This window comes from Sturnira hondurensis, unplaced genomic scaffold (genome assembly GCF_014824575.4).
Source record: "Sturnira hondurensis isolate 20B ecotype Veracruz unplaced genomic scaffold, ASM1482457v3 Scaffold0001872, whole genome shotgun sequence".
In the NCBI taxonomy this organism is placed as follows: Eukaryota; Metazoa; Chordata; class Mammalia; order Chiroptera; family Phyllostomidae; genus Sturnira; species Sturnira hondurensis.
Window position 1 is genome coordinate 21313424 of NW_028074503.1, and position 20735 is coordinate 21334158.

Here is a 20735-nt window from a genome sequence, read left to right on the forward strand (position 1 = left end):
AATTTCCTGTGTCTTCAAAATAACTCCATGAACTTATCAATCCAATTTTCATTTCCTATCTGCGAACTGGGTTTACCATAGAAATAACTGGCCAGAGCATTTCTAAAATAATGAAAATTGGAATTATATTCTAATAAGTCAAAAGCCACAAAGCTGTCTCTCAAATTTCAAAAGTACAACACAAATACACTGGAAAGAACATCCTCAGTCCTTTGAAGGGTAAAGAGAAGAAAGCAACCAAGAGGACAGGCACAGAGGCGGTCTACGGCGTCGAGGCTGTACCTTGGAGGTGCTTCTTGCACTCGGCGGGCGTGAGGGCGCTGCAGAGGGTCCCCAGATTCCCGCTCTCTGCCTGGTGCATGAGGTAGAAGAGCTTCCAGAGCATCTGGACGGACAGTGTTCCAAAAGGCATTTCCGACATAAACAGCCAAATGCCAAGTCTGCGTGTTTTAAAAAGGGCAGGAAGCATTTTATATTATCAGTCAACCTCACCACACTGAGAAAGAAAGCACACGAACATTCAGCTCTAACAGAAAAAAATTATTCTTAAATCATACTATAGCAGTTTTTCTAACACATCTCGGTCATAAACACCTTGAGGATAGATAACAATAACAGGAAATACAAAGCACTTAGTTTGTGCCAGGCACTGTTCTAATCGCTGCTTCGTGTCTGTACCCCCTCATTCCATCCTCACTAAATCCAAGGCTACTACTATGATTGATATTATCCTGATTCACACACGAGGCTGCTAAGGCACAGAATGGGTGACAGGAAGAGGCAGAGCTGGGTTCTGAACCAAAGATTCTTTTAAGACCTGAGTGACAGACAGACTGTGCAGATGTGTGTGTGTGTGCCTGCACACATGTATAGGTGCACGTGTGCTGGGCGAGAGAGGAATCGGTAACTCTCCAGTGACTCCTCGCTCACCCCAATGCATCAAACTCCTCAGCCCTGCCCAGGTGTCAAACTCCTCAGCCCTGCACTCAAAGGCCTCCGCAGTATAGCTCAGACCCATGTTTCCGACCAGAGCTGTGTCTGCGTTCAGATCAGACCACTCCTAGACAAGCCTGGAGAGAACCTCCGCCCTCCAGGCCGCCGCCGTCTCTCCATCTGTGAAGCGCTCTCTGATTTCCACCTCAGCACTATTACAGAGGCCATCTACACCTGACTTTGGCATTCCCACTGCCTTTATCCGCGGTTCTCACGCAGCAGTGGGCAGCAGAAAAATGACCTCCAGTCTTTGTGGGAAATGCAGATTACAAAAGTCAGCCAACAGAAATCCTGATTTTGCAGGTCAAATTGGGGCCCAAAGACTTGTACATTTTAGTCACCCCAGGTGACTCAGACTCAAGTGGTCCGTAAACTACACAGTGAGACACCCCGCAAGTTCCCGTCATGTAGGTACACACACTAGCCACAACCACCTGAGTGCAGAACTCAGGTTTTGCTCCTCTTTATACACCATATGTAACCTAAAGTCTTACATTTTAATTATCCAATACCTAAACCGGTACCTCAAAAAACAATCGGCATTCGATAAATGTTTATAAAAATTTTATGCTACATGAATGTTATCTCAAAAAAATCTAAATGAAACAGGGAGACTCTTCAAAACTGTTGCTATATTTTGGGAAAAACTACAAATTGGCCAATTAAAAATAAACAAAGCTTATTAAGAGAAAAGGCTACTAAGTTATATAGTGTCTGCCTAACCCACGTCTGTGGACCACCAGGTCACTCGTGGCCCAAACTACCACTGCCCTGGACTCTGAAAAGCAACAGCTAGACTCCCAAGCAAGAGTGGAAAAAACTTCCCTAGAAGTTCAGGTGGTCCAGGCTTCTTAAACAATTACTGTAACACTCACATGGGCCTTGACTTTCTCGTAGAAGGAATCCCAGAACCATCAGAAGAAGGGTGGAGACCTAGTTTCAGGCTATGCAGTCCCTATATGGCAGACATGCAGCAGGTCTGGCCTAGGCTTTTGCTCTGTGTACTTTGATTTTGATTTGTTTTGCCTTAGATGAGGGGTGGCTAGTCAGAAATTTCCACTGGAGTGCCAAATAGATTTAAATTTCATGGTCTTAACTAACTGATTCTCATACAATCTCTTCTCTAAAATAAATTTCCAAAAATAAACAGCACTCAAGAACAAGAGTTTTCAACTATTTCAAGTTTTAAACAATTACTGTGTATGTGAACTATATACATACAATGTTACAGGTGAGTTTACAGCTCAGAATGTAGGAGCTAGTAAGTTGTCGCACACTTGAAACTAATATAATGTTCAATGCAAACTGTAATTGAAAAATAAAGTTGAAAAATTCTTTTCCAAAAAAAAGAGAGAGAGAGAGAGAGAGAGCGCTAGTAAGTAGGGAAGTAACTGCCGTGAGAGCTTCCCTGCTCAGCTACACAAGCACAAGACCCAGCAACAGCAGAAGAGAGAAGACTCTTCCCCAGCAGCAGGCCAACTTCGGCGGGCAGGTGCTCCTGTACTGACCCCCTGGCAGGGTTCTGCACAGGTTTTGTGGCACCTCATGAGACTACAAAGTTTCTGGGCAACATAGAATGTATAACAAGAGTAATCTAATTTTTTAACTGATTTGGAGTGGGGGGTGGGAGAGAGAGAGAAAAACATCGCTTTGTTGCTCCACTGATCTATGCATTCATTGGTTGTCTCCTGCATGTGCCCCAAATGGGGAATTAAACCCGCAACCCTTGGTATTTTGGGATGACGCTCTAACCACCTGAGCTAGCTGGCCAGGGCCAAAAGTAATCTAAAGATAAATTTCTAAGCCTAAATTGTATTTATCTTAGACCCATACCTTCTGAGTACCTGAAAAGTGATTAAAACTTAGTCAAGGAGTCTTGGTATTTCTCTAAGCAAGCAGGTACTCTAGTTTTTATCTGAAACCACAAAAGAACCACCACTTACATTTGAAAAATCCTTCATGGTTTAAAAAACATTTCCACATACTGCTGTAGTTCATCCCTGTGACATACTCATGAGATCGATGGAAGAGGTAGTATATGTTACCATCGTCTCCACTTTATAAATGGACAAGTGAGGCCTGCCCAGGGTACACAAAATAAATAAGAAGCAGGGGCTAAGGGGCCAGGGTAGAAGAGTAGACAGCTCAATGGGCAGTTCACTAGTGGAGCTCTGTGGGGCTGGAGGATGGCCCTCACCTCCCAGCAGGGGGCACAATGATGCAGAAGGAACCCACTCCTACACTCAGCCAGAAGCTCGGAGTACAAGGTGCATTGCCGTGCCCCTGCCTCTGCCTCACACGTAACCTAGGCTGGAAGCAGCAACAAAGACAGCGTGGTCAGAAGACAGCATCCAAACAGCCAAGGCAGCAGACCAGGACCCATGACCGTCCTGGGCCTTGAAGCCCCCACAGTAAGACAACCTGAACAACCAGGCCAAAAAACCACTTGTGCCATGCACCAAGCTCCTACTCCGCCTCATTGCAGGCCCCAAAGCTGGGTGTGTGAGCCCCAGCTCAAGGCTACCCCAGAAGTTCAGGGGTGCCCAAACTAGATCTCAGAACCCGGTTATTGTAAAACTAACAGAAACCTGAGAGATCATTGCAGTCAACACTGTAGTTAAGGGAACTAAAGCCCACGAATTTGTGCAGGATAAGAAACAGATGAAATACACTAAGATAGCACGAAAAATCAACTTCAGTCCATACTTGCATGTCACTCTTTCTCACTAGCCGGCATCCATTTCTCAATACTTATCGTCATACTTCTTACCTTTTGGCTCTCAGCACATGTAGGACGGTCCTCAGAAACAGCTCATCAAATTCAACCTGTAGTTTCTCCACAGAGTAGGGCTCTAGGGCCACCCCCACACCTGGGTTGCGGCTCACATACTGTGCCCAATGGTCGCTCACATAGCCAAGGGTCATCCTGAGCATGAGGAGACAATACGGTGCCCTTTATTAATGTGCTCAGTGTCGGTGGCTTTAATTCTGCCTGAAGCATTCACCTGTTCAACAGAGTTATTGAACACTACTATCTTTTAGGTCCTGAAGGGAAACAATAGGGGGTGGGGACCCCACCTTGATGGAGCTTACACTTAGGGAAAACAGACAAACAATAAAGTAAAATGTATAGTGTGTCATGTGGCTATACATGACATTGAGAAAAATGCACTGGAGAGAAGAAAGTTTCTTTGGAGCTGACGGGAGGAGAGCTGGTTGGGAGCAGGAAAGGTCTAACTTGGGATGCGTGTGTGGAGATAAGGAAGAAGTCACAGGGATATGTAAAGGAAGAGCTTCCAAGTAGAAGAAACAACCAGTGTGAAGGCCGCAAGGTGTGTTCAGGACACATTAAAGACATGGCAGGCAGCCAGTGTGCTCAAGCGAAAGACAGGCTGGAGAGCAAATCAGAAAAGGGACAAAAGCCAGACCATGAAGGGTCCGGGCGGCCACTGGGAAGACTGGCTTTTACTCTGAATGAGACCGGGAGCAGCAGGGTCTTGACAGAGGAGTGACATGAGATGACTCACCATTTTCAGGGAACACTGGCCGTTGGGAGAAGAAGGGGGTGGCGTGAAGCGGTGCAAGGACAAGAACAGGAAGGTCAGTGAGGAGGCCACTGTGACAATCAGGGAGAAAAGACTAAGAATGAGCCAGAATGGTAGCCAGGAAGGTGGTAAGAAGCTAGATTCTGGAAGTAGCCTGTTCCATTGACTCAAAAGGATGCATTTCTCTCCCACACCATCTCGGCAACTGGAATGTACATCAAAACTGATGGCATGCCTTAACTTGGCGGCATTTTTTTCTTTCTGAGTGGCACACAAAATATATCTTCAGATTTGGTGGCATCTCAGATTTGATACAAGATGGTGTTTGGAAGAACTGGTTGCTCGATGGGATGCGGGGTGGAAAAGAGAAAAGTCAGGGATGACACTACGTGCTCTGGCCCAAGCAACCAGAAGAATTAAGCTGCCACTGAGTGAAACTGAGAAGACTGGGAGGCACAGTCTGGGAGTGGGAAGAGTGAGTCTGCTTTGGGAATATTAAATTACCACGTTCACGAGTCATTCAACTGGAGGTGCTGAGGTGGCAGCTAAATAAACAAGCTTAGGAAAGAGATACAGACTGGAAATAAAATTCTGAGAACTGTCACAGTGTTTAAGTGATGTTTAAAGACCTAAGAATGGATGAAAAAGAACTCAAGCAGCAAGTTCGGACAAAGAGAAGCGGTCCCAGGCCTGAGCCCTGAGGCCGTCCAACAACAAGAAGTATGTGAGGTGAGAAAGAAACCACCAAGGACACAGACGATGAAGAGCCCTTGAAATGGGGGGAAACCAGGAGAAAGTGGAAGCCAAGCAAAAAAAAAAAAAACGTAAGGAGAAAGGATCAACAATGAGAAGGCTGCTGCGCGAACTACATGAGTGCTGTAAAGCAGGATGGAGACTTAGAATCAGCCACGGGGTTAGCAGCACAAAGCCCATTAGTGACCTTCACTCTTCGGAGCTGCGGGGCAGTGTTGGGGGCAAGCCTGACTGTGCAGAGTTGCAGTGAGAATGTAGGAAAAACTGGAACCAACGGATGGCCTGAGGAGGGAGACCTTGTAGAAAATTGTTCCACAACTGGAAGGGAGGAGAAGAATCTGTGAGAAAGCAAAGTAAGCAGATAGGAAACAAAAAAAGAGTAAACATAATATACTATAATAATCAGTTATAAGTATTTATACAGAAATAACAGAGAGTGAATACTGTCTTAAAACAATGGTGATGGCAATCCTTTCCCGTAGAGTTACTGTAAGAACATGAGAAGGCACAGAGCTGGCATACGGTGTGTGCCTCAGCCCCACAGCATGTATGAGAGCCCAAGGACGAATTTTCCCTCACTTACCAAGCAGGATCGGAAAATGAATACCAGGACTTGTGATAAGGAGTAAATAAGAAACTACTCTCCAAGTCACCAACCCTCCCTCCTCCCACCATCTCATTTTAATTACCTTCTACTCAAGGTTTTCTCTAGACCTTAAAAAAAGACCCGTGACCTTTTCAGGACATCCTACAATCATTTACCTGACTTTTTTAGACGTGCATACCATGCACATCTAAAATAATTAAAATCAAATGTAGGAAGGAAAATTTCTGTAGCTTTTTTTTTTGGAGAAAAAGGGGCGGTCAGAAGAAATAACAGCATATGATGTATGGAATGACCCGGAGATAAAAACTGATGATGCAAGAAAAGGATATAAAGTTAATTCAATAAAAAGCAGTAACTATGCTCAAATTTTATTCATACTTGATAATAAAAACATAAACCCACTTTCCACTCAAATAAATCACATGCTTTCCCATATCGAAAGACTAGCAACTAAGGAAATCTGTACAGTTTTCTTTAAATGATATTTAACAGAAATTAGGATAAGAAGAAATAAAAGAAAATAAAAAGAGTGACACAAAAGAGTTATTGCTGATTTTCCATAGCTAAGTGACAGACCCCAGGCAAAAGCTAGGAGACAGAAGAAGACAGAGAGCAAGGGAAGGGGAGTGAGCCGGCATTTCTCTTGGCCAAGATCAGTTTCTGTAGCCGAGTTCAACCCAGCAGTTGCTTTGAGGATGCTGACCCCAAGAACAATTATCAAGCAAACCAATAAAATTTTAGATCATTAACCAAATATTCTGACTGGAAGCACTGATATAATTTCCATCTAGCAGATGGTGAGAAAACCCAGTTCTTCCTTGTTTGATAAATTAACACCTGAAGCATATACAGGAGTGTCCATAATCCCAATTACACAGCATCTGTATCTGACCAGGATCAAAGCAAAAAGAAACGATGTAGCAACAGCAGTTATTACCTCATCATGTAACCAATTCGCTTCACAAACTGCCTGTAGCGTGCTCTGTTAAAGGTCTCTAACCCCACGGCCAGAAGATCCACTAAGGAGTTAGCAAAGGCAAAAATTTTCATCATCTCTTGAGGTCTTGTTGTTTCCGGTAAATAATCACCTGAAAGTTAAAATAAGAAAAAAGAAAAAATATATAATTAGTATGGAAAACCCCTGAAGGACACAGGTATAGATACCTCAATAAGGAAGCAAAGGCAAGACAGAAGAATTAACAATCCCCATTGCTCTGGCTCCTAGGTCAATGTGAAATGGGAACTCACACAAAGCACAAAATGAAAACTACCTAAGCCAGGCAATGTGCTCGCTGGTCGCCCTGCTTGCATGTACACACTAACTGTAGGGAAGGACACGCACAAGAGGAAGGAAGCCTCATCGGGACGTGACACAATCAGCCCTGCAGAGCATCGCTAGCGCAGGGGAACCTGAGGCAGGAGCCTGCACGAGGCGCAAGACTTGATGCTGAGCTGCCGTGTTCGACCCTGCCAATACCACGCTTTACATATGACCAAAGAAATCAGTCTACCTTTTGCCTTAAACCCAAGAAGATGTTGAAAGAGTTCATGAAATGGGAACTGTGATAAAAGGATGACCAAGTCGTCTTCATTAAGGAGACTCCAACTGGTCTCAGGGTCTTCATCCTAAAGGAAAAGATGCAAAATTATGTCCACTGATTTGATCAGATCACACTGTGGTGGAGAGTTACAGAAGCCAAATTATCAAAGGTCTCAATGATACATGTGTGGTACTCTCACACGAATTCATGGACTTCTCTCCCAAGACAGAGATTCAAAGTATCAGCTCCAGAGATGGGCCGCAAATCCACTGAAACTGTGAGTATAATTTCATGTGTATCTGGGTCACAGCCATTTCATGTGTATCTGGGTCATAACTAACTGGAGAAAGAAATTCCTTACAGATATACTAACCACTACAGTAGAAAGAAAAATCAATGAGGGTTATCTTGAGAAACGGGATTTTGACCATTAAATTCTCACCAGAAACACAGAACCACCTTCTACCCTCCAAATGCGAAGATCTGGATAAGAAGTTTGTCAGAGGTAAGGCAGAACCCTGGCGTGCTTGGCTCTTTATTACACAGACTCAGATAACCTGTGGGCGAGCGCTCGAGCCCTGAAAATTGTTACTACAAAAAATACAACCCTAACACAAAGTTTATATAAACTGTAAATATTTCCAGGCACTAAATTCTCGCAGCTCAAAGGCGAGACAGCCTAGAAAAGGGTGACAGCCCCACACGCGGGGTCGGAGCACAGGCTGCAGAGGCCCTGCCATTTGATGATCTGAACAGCTAGAATGACTTGAACAAATTCTTCACCTGCACCTCAGTTTTCTCATCCGTAAAATGGGATCACAACAGTACTTGCTTCATGGGGTTGTTGGGACAATTAAATGAGGTAATATGTGGAAAGTGCTCAAAACTCAAAAACGATTAATCAAAGTAACGCAGACACGATGAGTTACCTCTTCCCCTCCTTCGTCTACCAGCGTCCACGACCCAGACGCAGGCCCCGAGGAAGATGGCTTCCCCTCGCTGGGCTTCATGTGGCACAGGAACTCGGCTCGGTTTCTAAAGGACAGGCGAGACCACCCAGTCACAAACACAGGCAGCCCTCACGCATGCATTCTGATCACCCCCTCACCTGGAAGAGTCAGACATCAACTAGGTCTTCAAACGGTTTAAGTTGGTAAACAAGAAAGGACTGACTAAAACCCAAGAAGCCCCAAATCTCACTAATGTCGGTGCAGCGACCACAACCATTCTGCTGGGAATGATGAAAGAAAAGGCAGAAATGCAGTTAAACTAGCACCTCTCCTGCACACAGTGGGACCTCAGCAGGCACAGACTGCTGCAGCACCTTAACTCCCACCAGGCTTTCAGTGTTGCCAGTGAAAAGGGGGTCATCACTTTAAAAACCATGCTTTACTGAATAAAAAAGGGTAATCCTCAGGTAATGTAGAAGCTTGTTTGGGGTACAAAATACACCTAAATGCAAACACATTTTTAAGTCAAATCATATCTATCTTTGTATCCAGGAAATGAAAGAGGCGGCGGAAAGAATTCCCGCCAGCTAGATTCCCACACAGTGTTGGCTGGGTCTGGTGAGTAGGTGTGGCCAAAAGTTTCTTCTCTGAGACCACAGCTTGGTTCTCAGCCCCGTTCCCGCCTCTCTGGCCTGACCCTGAGAATTCATCCATTCCTTCCTTCAACCAGAAACTTTCTTCCACGACTTCCCACTCCGTAGTGCCCGGGAGTGGCACTAGTAGTGCCTGGGCTCTAGTAGTGCCCAGGAGCTCCAATCCTGGAGCTCCAAAGGTCCCTGGCATCTGTCACTTCTGTATCCACTTGTACACATACCTCAATGACTTCAAATCTCCCTCCTTACACAACAGCCTCGCCCTCTGTCTTTTCTGTCTGTTAGGGCTGCCAATACCCTCTCTCTACCACTGGGTCTATCTGAACCACTCCTAATGCTTTCTTAGGAAGATGACCTTTAGCTTCCCCTTTCTCTTTCCCCCTACTATTACCCCATCTCAGGCTTGCAAGCAGACAGGCTTTCTGAAACTGAAAGCCAGTGGCAGTAACACTGCTCAAGGCCACCTTGATACAGACTCTGCCTCTCCCCCAGTTAAGGAGGTGCTCTCTTGATGCTGGGTTGGGTTCCACAGCCAGGAGAGCCAGATGTCTGTAACTGTAATTCAATTAAGCCGAAGTACACCTTCTGTCTTCCCGTTGAGCCTAAACTTGCTTAAATACAACTTTCATTCATGTTCAAAAAGAAACAAAGGAGTATCAAATCTAGATCCCTCTGTCTCAATGTCAGGGCCTTTTATAACCCAACTCACTCTATTACCATCTCTCACACACCCAGCCAACCTGTCCACTTACCTGTCCCCTGCAGAGCTATCCTTATCTGCACTTTGGGCCACTGCTTGCTGTTCTCCCCACTACAGCGCCCGCTCCTCCTCTCCTCCTACTCAAGTCCATTCCATCCTTCAAACCCCGCTCACCCACTTGGAAGCCCTGGCTACTCCACTGTGCTCTCTTCAATCTCATCACATCGATTGTAGCTACAGGATTCAGCACTTAAACTGGTGTTTTTTCCTCTGCCACTAAATCTCTTCCTCTAAGAAACAGATTATCTTCTCTGTCTCTCTCCACAGTGCCTTTCACAATAACATACACAACAGGAGAGGCAAACCCACCAAAAGGGGGACCCAAAAAGATCAATAACTTAGATATAAGCCATTAATAAGGTTGCTTATAGACAAAGGGCAGTGAACCCAAAGAAAACCTACGATGTGAAATTCTGGGATGCTGACATGGCCCTGGACAGTTCTCTGGATACGGACAGTTTAGAAAGCCAACCCTTGGATAGAAAGAAGCATTTCAATTTCTACACAAAAAGATCTTCCACACTTACTTGACAGGAGACATCAGTAGGGCAAGGGACTGCATGAAATGAAAGACCCCTGATGGGTTATTCAACACTTTGATCTGAAATCAGAGAAGGAAAAGGCACACTGTAGAAAACCAACAACCCGAGTACCCACAATCTCAGTGCACAAGAACTCTGAGAAAGGGCGCTGTTAAGAAAACAAAGATGCAACTGGCACCTGACCAAGGGTGAGAACACCGCTCCTGGGTTCCCTAGCAGTAATGAGTCAGCTGTGCTCCAGGAGCGAGGCAGCTGAGCCGTTCATAATTACCTGTCACAGTATGGGTCAAAGCACAATGTGCTATTTTAATCCAAAGATAAGCAAAACAGAAGAAAAATCCCCCTTCTACCTAAAAAATCCAAACTTCTTGCCACTAGAAATACTAAAGAAAAGGTAATGTGAAGAACTTGGATACACTTGGCTTCTACTCCTCCGAGTAGTTGCTATTAGTAACAACACAACCTAAAGGCAAGAAGCAGAGAGAAAAATCTATAAACCATAAAATCAACACTTCAGTTGATTATATGAGAGCTGACCACACAGACCTGGGTACACACCAGTATTAATAAACTTGGAGATGCCAGTAGTTTCTGTTCTCCCTGTACCAACTGTGGTGTAAACTGGTTTAATTCAGGGAGCTGTGTATCCCTGGCCGGTGTGGCTCAGTTGGTTGGAGTGCTGTCCCATAAACTGAAAGGTCGGGATTCGATTAATGGTCAGGGTACCTCCCTAGGTTGCATTTCAGTGGCCAGTCAGGGCACATACTAAAGGCAACCAACTGATGCTTCTCTCCCTCCCTTCCCCTCTCTCTAAATCAGTAAGCATGTCCTTGAGTAAGAATTTTTAAAAAAAGAAATTTAAGAAGCTACGCTGAATATTACACAAAAGAGTCCTAGAGAAACTACAGAATTAAATGCTACTGCACACTACACCAAGCCAGACTGCTACCGAACTCCTGCAGTTTTACTTAACTTCATCCACTATGGGTGACCCAAGAACTTTCAGCACAAAAATCTCCTACAAGTATATTCTGGGTGTATTTTAAGAATTTTATTTTAAATATAGATATTTTTAAATATATTATTTATTTATCTTTAGAGGGGAAGGGAAGGAGAGAAGGAGAGAAATATCAATGTATGGTTGCCTTTTGTGCATCCCCTGCTGGGAGTTGGCCTGCAGGGAACTGGCCTGCAACCCAGGCATGTGCCCTGACTGGGAATCGAACCGCGATCGTGTGGTTCGCAGGCCCGTGCTCAGTCCACTGAGCTACACCAGCCAGGTAAATATAAATATTTTTAACTAGCCTTTTTTAAAACAATTTTTCAGGAAAATTGGTTAACAAAAGTTCCTTCCCATACCCCCCAAACCAGAAAAATCTTCATTCATCATACCTGTATAAAAGGAACAGCCCACTTACTAATACCGGCTGGGCATCGGAGAACATGGTTGAGCAGGAAGAGGTGATCTCCAGGACAGCCAACTCTTTGTAACACTGATACCTAAATGATGGGGGACGGACAGTATCACTACTCAAAAAGAAGAATGTATCCAGGGGTCTACTGAAGTTACTCATCCAATGTTCAAATACATGTGATCTTTCAAAAAGTAACCAGACAGAAGACCTGCCATTGACTGATCGCGTTTCTACCACAGAGGCAGCCAGAGGCTGATGAATCTATTAGTAATATGATAAAAATATCTTAAGTGGTTTCTCTGCAAAATTTTTACATCTGGCAAATCACAAATCACTAACATTCCTGACCATCTGTAAATAGATAGAGGTCAAGTATTTTAATCTATGCTCCTCTGTAACAGTTTCTCAAATCTATATTGAGTGAGTATGCTTAGAACCTCACCTCATATTTAAGAACTAAAGTATGAACCTGAAAGTGTCCAAGGCAGCCCCATTAGAAACATAACCAATAAACAAATAACCTTCCCTGTAACATACCTAACATCCTTCCTATGTTTTAAGTATGTTTTAAACTTTTTTAAAGTATGACTAAGTGCAACATTAAATATAAGATGATAAAAAGAAACATGGACTTTTAGAGAAGACACCTATATTCTAAACATGAATACAGTCTTAAATTTAGCAGGCTTCACACAATTCCGTTTCTTCCTAAGTTGAAGCCAGAAATCATCTGGCATAAGGTTCATCAGAGAGAAAGGCCCTTTGTGTTTGATGATGCACCAGGCAAGCACAACTTGTTCCCGAGTGTCCTGATCAAAGACAGTGTCACTAACAAGGTAAATGAATTAGCTAAAGAAACTGTTGGAGAAAAACTGTAAAGAAGAAATAATTCTTAAGTTATCAGAGAAAAAAAGAAAGACTACTGCATCTATCTCTATTCCCTCACCAAGGTCTGCAGCCAGAGGAGAACATCATCCTGGAACTGCGTATCTTCATTCACTCTCCTGGTGAACATGAATAAGACACCAATACACTCCTTCAGCTGACACAGATCAGAGGGAATGCTCTCTGCCTGTTTAGAAGCTATAAATTAAAGAGAAAATGAATGAATCCCACATACATGGTAGGGTTTGGGGGGGATATTTATTATCTTCACTTTTTAAAAAACTCTTCAAAATATTTACTTTAGATAAAAATCCAGGGAGACAAGCTGTGTCAAAAAAATTTTGAATTTCTACTAAATATGTAAACCAAGAAAGTATTTAACTTTGTGAAGGATTTCAAAGCAAGGGGAAATTAACTTCATTAAAATTTATCGTTTACTTAAAAATCAGCCCATCTCTGATTAGTAATGAAAACAATGATGGGGGGGAAGGATTGTTTTCACTTCAAATGATCCTAATATCTCTCCCAGAAATAAAAAGTTTATCATTCATACTTTACACAAAATACAATAAAGCCCTCATTTCTTAAAACCCAAAATAAGATGAAAGTTTCAGAACATTAGATCTGAAAATCTAAATACAATAAAAACAGCCCAGCTAATGTGACAAGTAAAAATAAAGTGCAGGAGACGGAGGATGGAAAATTATCATCAGTTTTACAACCAAAAAATCTATTTGGACCTGACATGGTAACAAGCACATAAATTGGGACATTAAGGGTAAAGAGTGAGCTTTCTGGCTTCCTGAAAAGCAAAGGATGGTGGGGAAGGTAGACCTCACACCGCTCCTAAAAATGTTAGACAGGCGGAGCGCAGTCCTGGGTTGGGGAGGCAAGCCAAGACCACAAGCACAAACATTACCTTGTAATACCACCAATCAGTGCACAATCAATTCAACCAGATCATACCCCTCAACTGTTTTTGCATTTCAGACTACAAGAGAGAGTGAGACTTTCATTACTTACACACCTCGGCCTTGCTGATGAATTGCTAAAGATCTCAGAACAGCCGAACTGTTAAGCAAGGCATAGATGTAAGACTCCACTTGCAACCTGGAGAGCACAGAAGTGTAAGAGTGCAGAGCCAGGGTCTGGTAGAGGTGCTCAGATTTGGCATCAAATAGCTTCTTTAGCTCCTCCAGAGCATTTTCATTCATTTCTACTCTTTGGTAGCGATGATAGCCTGAAACTTTCACTTGATCTGCACAGATACCCTAGCAGTGGAAAAAAGGGTAAAATATGAAACCAGTTACTCTTTGCACTTAAAATAATCAGCAGCAGGCATACGAGGCACAGGCTTCAGTGCCATCTTCAACACGCTTATAAACCACAGCGAGGGAGCCATAGTACCATGTAGAGAACAATAAAGTGTAGAATCAGGTGCCACCAAGGAGTATAGTGCCACGCAGTATAATGCCAATCACCAATGCACCACAAGATCAAAGAGAAACCCTAATAAGTAGGTGAAGAAAGATACAAATAAATAATAGAGCCCTGGCTGGTATGGCTCAGTGGATTGAGCATGGGCCTGCAAACCAAAGGGCTGCTGATTCAATTCCCAGTCAGGGCACATGCCTGGGTTGCAGGCCAGGTCCCCAGTAGGAGGCATGCGAGAAGCAACCACACATTGCTATTTCTCTCCCTCTTTCTCTCCCCCTTCCCCTCTCTAAAAATAAATATTTTAGAGCTTGTCCCTAAGACTCTCATGACTGATGATCCTACCTCCTATTTTACAACCCGCCGAGGTCAATGTGATTGCTGCCTCAACTTTAAGGGAATTCAAAAATATGTTTGTACTTACCCTCATCATCCTTTGTGATTTTGCTCAAAACAAATAAACTCCTCTCCTCTCCAATACTAACATTGCCAGCTGTGCTCTTGATTCTAACTTTTTTATTTATTATTATTCTAAGGAGAGAAAGGAAGGGAAAGAAAAACGATCTAAGAGAAACCCTGTTTGCCTTTTGACTGGGAACTGAACTCACAACCTAGGCAGGTGTCCTGAGCGGGAATTTAACCCACAACCCATCCTTTAGTCCAAGGGACGCTGCTCCAACCAACTGAGACCAACCTCTCTTTTTCAGTATCTCCAAATGTTTCTCTCTCTCCAGACTCCTTCCTATCTACAAAGAGAGATAACACAAGTACCCCAATGAACAGGATTAGGGCTGGGAGGAAAAATCACGTTTATCCCTGGTATCTCCTTAAGCTTCCCTTCAAGCTTGTTGAGAATGGCCTTCTCTTCCCTGACATCCCTTCCAGGCCACTATGAAATGGCTTTCCTGATGGTCACCTTGGTCTCTACTGGGACACATAGAACTGCCTTCCCTGTTTCCTCCTCTATAAACCTTACTCCATGAATCATCCTCTCCTTAATACTCTCTACCCACTGGATGTTCTTGTTATGGCCAAGGTTACAAATCAAAAGGTCCATGGGCTGAATCTGACTTGGACACATGCCCTGCCTGGCCTCTACTGTGTGAGTGTGTGTGTAATTAGTTGCCAACATTTTCCAATCAAGATTCCTCACATTTGGAAAATCATAAGATGTGGCAATGCTGAATCAACACAACCTCACAGCAATTATCAGCTAGGACTCAACAGCGGCTGCCCCTGCTGGACTGGACATGAGTTTTTTGCTTTGCTCAGCCTGCTTTGCTTCTTCATTTATTTGCATGGCCCCTGCAGGTGCCTGACTTTATGATTCCTGCACTGTACTACTCTGGGCTAAGACAGGGTTAGTGTGGGTACAGGCGCAGACTCCTGGCCTAGATGAATGGCATTGGTTAGCAGTACCCCAGGCTCCTGAAAGCTTTACAGAACACTAGTCAAAATACCTGTACAGACAACTGTTCCTCCTTAAAGTGCCATAGTCGACTTTTAGCATTTTGGCAATCAGATGTCAGAGCAAATAGCTCGGTTTCAGCTAGAAGCAGCTGCTTCCTGCATCGTGAATAGTTCAAAAGCAACTCATAAAATTCATGCTTGTCTTGATGAGCCATGCTGTCAAATTCCTCTAAATATGACTCAACATTTTCCAGCCATGAACCAGGCTCAAAGACTTTTAGCTGTTCCTTAGTAAATGGCACCACTTCTGGTTGAGCTGGGAGCTCCGGGTAGAGGCGCTCATTACGAAGCGAGGGTTTTGCTGCCACCAAAGGGGGCACTTCTTCAGCAATTTCAGCTGGCAGCTGGGGATACAGTGTTTTCACTCTGGGTGGCTGAAAAATGCCCGTGGCTTCACGAGAACTCTGCAAGCCAACATTCTGTAGCACCTCTGAAGAAAGCCCCAAGGCTTGTCTGTCTCCTTTGCTACGCTGAGGTTCTCTGGCCTGTAAGTCTTCCATTCCCTGCAGAGCAGCAGAAAAACTGGACTGCAGTGTACTTTCGGAAGGTCCACATTGTACCACTTTACTTTCCTCTCCTTCTGGAAAGTTCCTGGGAGTTTCTGCTTTGGTTCCAGCGTTGTCTCCAGGGCCAATCTTCGGCTTGACTGCATCACCCCCAATGCCAGCTCCGACCTCCTCCCCTTCTTTTACAGTCTCCATGCTACATGTCAGGGACCCTTCATTATTTATAGTTAAGGAGGTGAGTGGTATGTCAAACATTGCAGTCTCGTCTCGTCCACGGGCGTCATTCTGGAGCCGAGAGTCAGTTAACTCCTTCAGAGGGTCTCCTCTGAATTCACAAGCTAGAGCAGGGATTTCCAGGTCTCTGGAGGTTTTTGGAAGGGAGACTTCGTCGGACTCTTCCTTCTGAAGAGTTTCATATTTCTTCTTTTCCTAAAAACAAGATTTATCCTGTGAAATAACTTACAACAATAACCATGTTTTCAATATGAGGAATTTTTAAGTTGTATATAAAATCTAAATGTTCTCATTTAACAAATGGACTCCATATTCACTCCACAAACACTGTTCCCTACTCTATATTATTCAATTTTGAGTATGTTGAAATTTGGAGATTCAGTAGTCTAAATTCAACAGAGAAAGACATCATAATAAGCAACAAATTATGATTCAAGAACAGAAAAGAAAAGTTGGTTGGTCTCCATTCCGCTAGAGCTAAAGTAGAAAAGAACAGTCTCCAAGTAAGTTTGTCTTCATCTAGATAAACGAATTCACTCAAAACTTTGGCAGAAAAGTCAGAACAACTTAAGCTATAAAATAAATAACTATAGTATTGCATTATAACCCACAAAATAAGATAATATCCATAAGCTTATACTGACATAAAGAACTGAATCAATGAATATCTGTATTTTTTCAATGGGTGAGAAGTGACAATCCTTCCTTACAGAGGAATTTCAATTAATAAATGCAGATGGAATGAAAAAATAGAAAAATCACCATCACAATACCATTATAAAACCACCACATGCAAGACCAATACTGAAGTGGGTGAATAAAAATTTAAGCAAAAACAGGATTATTTGTGTAATCTCTAAATACTCTGGATATTTATCTAAAAGTAAATATCTTTAAACATCTCTAAATATCTTCTAAATATTCAGTATTACAAAGAAAAACAGTAATTTCAGTAGGAAATCTTGGCACACCCTACCTTAACCACCTATTCAAAGCTACTACCACAGTGCTACAACCCTGTATGACTCTGGAAGGCCCACTGCCTCTCCATATCCTGTCCAACAGCGCACAACCTCAATGTAACTACGAGAGAACACCACGGGAAGGCCCCAATTAAGGAACTATCTACAAAATCACTTAAGTGTTGTGGTCATAAAAGACTAAGGAATCCAAAAAACAAAATACAGAAAAAAAGTTGACCATTAAAAAATAAAATAAGCCCTGGCTGGGTGGCTCAGTTAACTAGAACATTATCCAATATGCCAAGTTTGAGGGCTCAGTCCCCACAGTTGGACACATGCAAGAATGAATCGCTGAACACATAAATAAGGAGAGTAACAAATCAATGTTTTCCTCTCACCACTATCCCCTTTTTCCCCCTCTCTAAAATCAATAAATTAAACAAATAAAAGTTTTACACAAATGTTTTGGCTAGTTATATAAACTAGATATATAGGAAAATAAACTGGATTTAAAAAATTATGAAAAGATTTTAAAAATTGTTACATTCAAACAAACTTCAAAAATGACTAAAATCACTCAAATACTTTTCCACTATGGAATTTCTTTAAGGTAAATATGACAGGTATATGTTATTGGTGATTTTGGATTATGCTGTCCAGCAAATGTTCAGCAAAAACATTTTTTTTCTAGTTGACATTAGCCAAAGAGGTCAGGCGTTTATATGTACCTAAAATTAAGGAGGATTAATATTTTTTAAATGGAATTAAGCCAGTCTGCTGGAAATGAATACAGCCAAGCCACCAAACATTTGCAAATGGTAGTGATTCAAGGAGCAATGTGCCCCTCCAAAATTACTTTACTACACATTTGTGACCTATATCACAATCAGAGGTCAGCCACACAATTCATGCAGACCAGTATGTCAAACTGCCTAAAATCATGACTAACAGGAAAGCATTATGTGAGTGTTCATAAGAAAATGAAAAAGTAGGCCCAGTGATACTGCAGTAACATTTAGAGCACACTTGCTACGATAAACAGGTTTCTCAAAATGGGAGGTCCCAAAGCGAAAATCAGGAAACACCAAAGGTTACCACAGTGACAGATACACTGGTGTATTAGTACTTACTGCTCAGGGCAGCAGCCAAATTTTAGTCAGCAAATCGAACAATTAGGAAATAAAATTAAGAAACCAATTTCATTTACAACAGCACAAAAAGAAAGAAATACTTAGGGATAAATTTAACAAAAGAAATGTAAAGCAAAAATTACAAAACATTAAAAGAAATTAAAGACTTAGTAAAAGTAAAGACATCCCATGTTGACGGATCAGATCACCTTATTCAGATGACAAGGCTCCTCAAACTGGCACCACAATACAAATTCAACAGAATCTCTATCAAAATCTAAGCTGCCTTTTTTTTTTTTGCAGAAAACAACAAGAGGATGAGAAAACACATGGGACTCAGAATAGACAAAACAAACTTTTAAAAGAAAAACAAAACTGGAGAACTCATAGTTTACAAAAAACCTACTACAATACTATCGCTGCAGTAATAACGAGAGGGTGGTGCTGGCATGTGTGGTGCTAGCACGTACTAGACAAAGAGACCGACGGAACAGAATTCAGAGTCCAGACATAGCCCTTCCCTTTAAAGTCAACTGATTTTTCAAGAGTGCTGAGACAATTCAATGAGGAAAACACGGCACCGACAAACTGATGTCCAAATGAAACTGAACCCCTACCTGTGCAGATGAAGAGGGGCCACGTATTAACCTGACAAGTTCAGAGACCTAAAGTAACCGCACAGTAAAGTCGGAAATTAAAACCTTTCTAAGTAAGAGCAGCTCATGGCGGGTGGTAACGTGCTAGGCTGGTATTTTTCCTAACAAGGTCAATCTCTACTTGGACCAGGCCTATCTATCCTCTTTTTGCATCTATGATAACATACCTATGGAATGTCAAGGCAACTTACCTTTTCCCGAACCTCTTGGCACAACACATACCAGAGCTGAAAGCACCAATCCCCTTAGTGTTCTTGTTATCGAGTTAATTGTTGACTGTTAACCATACTTTACCCACCCACATAAAAGAAGTGTCTATCATTTTACCTTTTATCCGATTCCAGTGGTCCCCCACTTCCCGCTTTGCCTTCTCCAGGCTCCCTACTCTATCACCAGTGGATACCATGTAACTCCCTTAGGTCTCTTCCTTTGATCGTGATGTATAAAATAAAGTGCTACACTGCCATACTCCACAGCATCGATAAACTGAACTTTATAAAAGCTTAAAAATTTTGTGCTGAAAATGAAACCACGAAGAAAGTAAAAAGACAACTCCACAGAATGGGGAAAAAATATTTGCAAGTCAGTGATCTTGAGGCAGGCAGTAAGAACCAAGGAAAATCCCTGAGCAGGTGGAATGGGGAAACTGAGACAAGAAAATCAAACAAAGCCAAACAGTCTGGGCAATTGACAGTCAGCTAGTGAATCCCAAGACCTCACCTCACCTAACCAAGGACACTTGAGAGTAAATGGTTTATACCTCACCTCCCTGGCCACAAACCGTTGGCCTCCCAGGAAGAGAGCAAGAGGAATTCTAATGAAATGGAGAGAGAACACGGAAACAAAGGGGCTAGCTTGGGAAGAAGCTGCAGATCTCCCTCTCAGTTCCCTCTCCCTTGGGGGAGGGGGACGTCCCCCACCTACCCTCTGAGCTCCCTCTAGGAATTTCCCCCTCCCAAATTCCTACAATTCCCCTATATAGACTTGCTTCTGAAAGCTCAAGGGGAGATGGATGTTAGGGTTTTACGCACCACCTTCTCAGACTGTGGCCCCTAGTATTAACAAAAGCGCAGTTACAATCCAGTCACTGTCTCTGATTTTAGACCAAGCAGTGACAGGCAGCTCAAGCCAGGGACCCAGCTGCCCTCCAGTTTCAATCTTATAAGGGGCCTACATCCAGAGTGAAAAAAGAACTATTTAAAAAAAAAAACACAAAATGGACTCTCAAACTCTTTTGCTAAACCACATCACCAAACCAAGACTTAAACCTAGCCTAACTGCAGTTTCAGCCTCCCCTGGGAGAACTTTAAATCAGTCAGACTGGAATTTCCCACCAATACCGTGGCTAAACTGCCCCCCCCCATAAGACCCCAGCCCTCCCGTAAGGGAAGGTGTCCTTGACTGAAACAACCCACTCTTAATGCTTAAGTCCCACTTTCCATCTGACTGTAAAACCTTCCATTGTGTTCAACTCCTCAGAGGACCCTTCAAGTTGCTAGATGGGTGGGATATTACCCGATTCATGAATCACTTAATAAAACCTAGTAGGTCTTCAAATTTACTGGGTTAAATTTCTTTAACAGAACTCTTCTGACTTAATAATTAAGAAATAAATAAGTCAATTTAAAAACAAAGGAAGCGAACAGATGTTGCTCCAAAGAAGATATACAAACAACACGTAACAAGATGCTCAACATCA

General features: G+C 42.8%; 1 protein-coding gene across 2 annotated transcripts in view; it reads right to left on the bottom strand.

Annotated features, from left to right (window-relative positions):
- Window positions 1-20735, bottom strand: part of EPG5 (ectopic P-granules 5 autophagy tethering factor) — a 95644-nt gene that overhangs the window by 64587 nt on the left and 10322 nt on the right. For both annotated transcript variants that reach the window (XM_037033682.1, XM_037033674.1), the window contains exons 2-11: window positions 15539-16483; window positions 13672-13915; window positions 12706-12842; window positions 11737-11844; window positions 10330-10403; window positions 8369-8474; window positions 7410-7524; window positions 6836-6986; window positions 3764-3919; window positions 283-440 (exon numbers count right to left, since the gene is read on the bottom strand). In XM_037033682.1, the coding sequence (XP_036889577.1) occupies window positions 283-440; window positions 3764-3919; window positions 6836-6986; window positions 7410-7524; window positions 8369-8474; window positions 10330-10403; window positions 11737-11844; window positions 12706-12842; window positions 13672-13915; window positions 15539-16483 (2194 nt within the window). The remainder of the gene's footprint in view (window positions 1-282; window positions 441-3763; window positions 3920-6835; window positions 6987-7409; window positions 7525-8368; window positions 8475-10329; window positions 10404-11736; window positions 11845-12705; window positions 12843-13671; window positions 13916-15538; window positions 16484-20735) is intronic.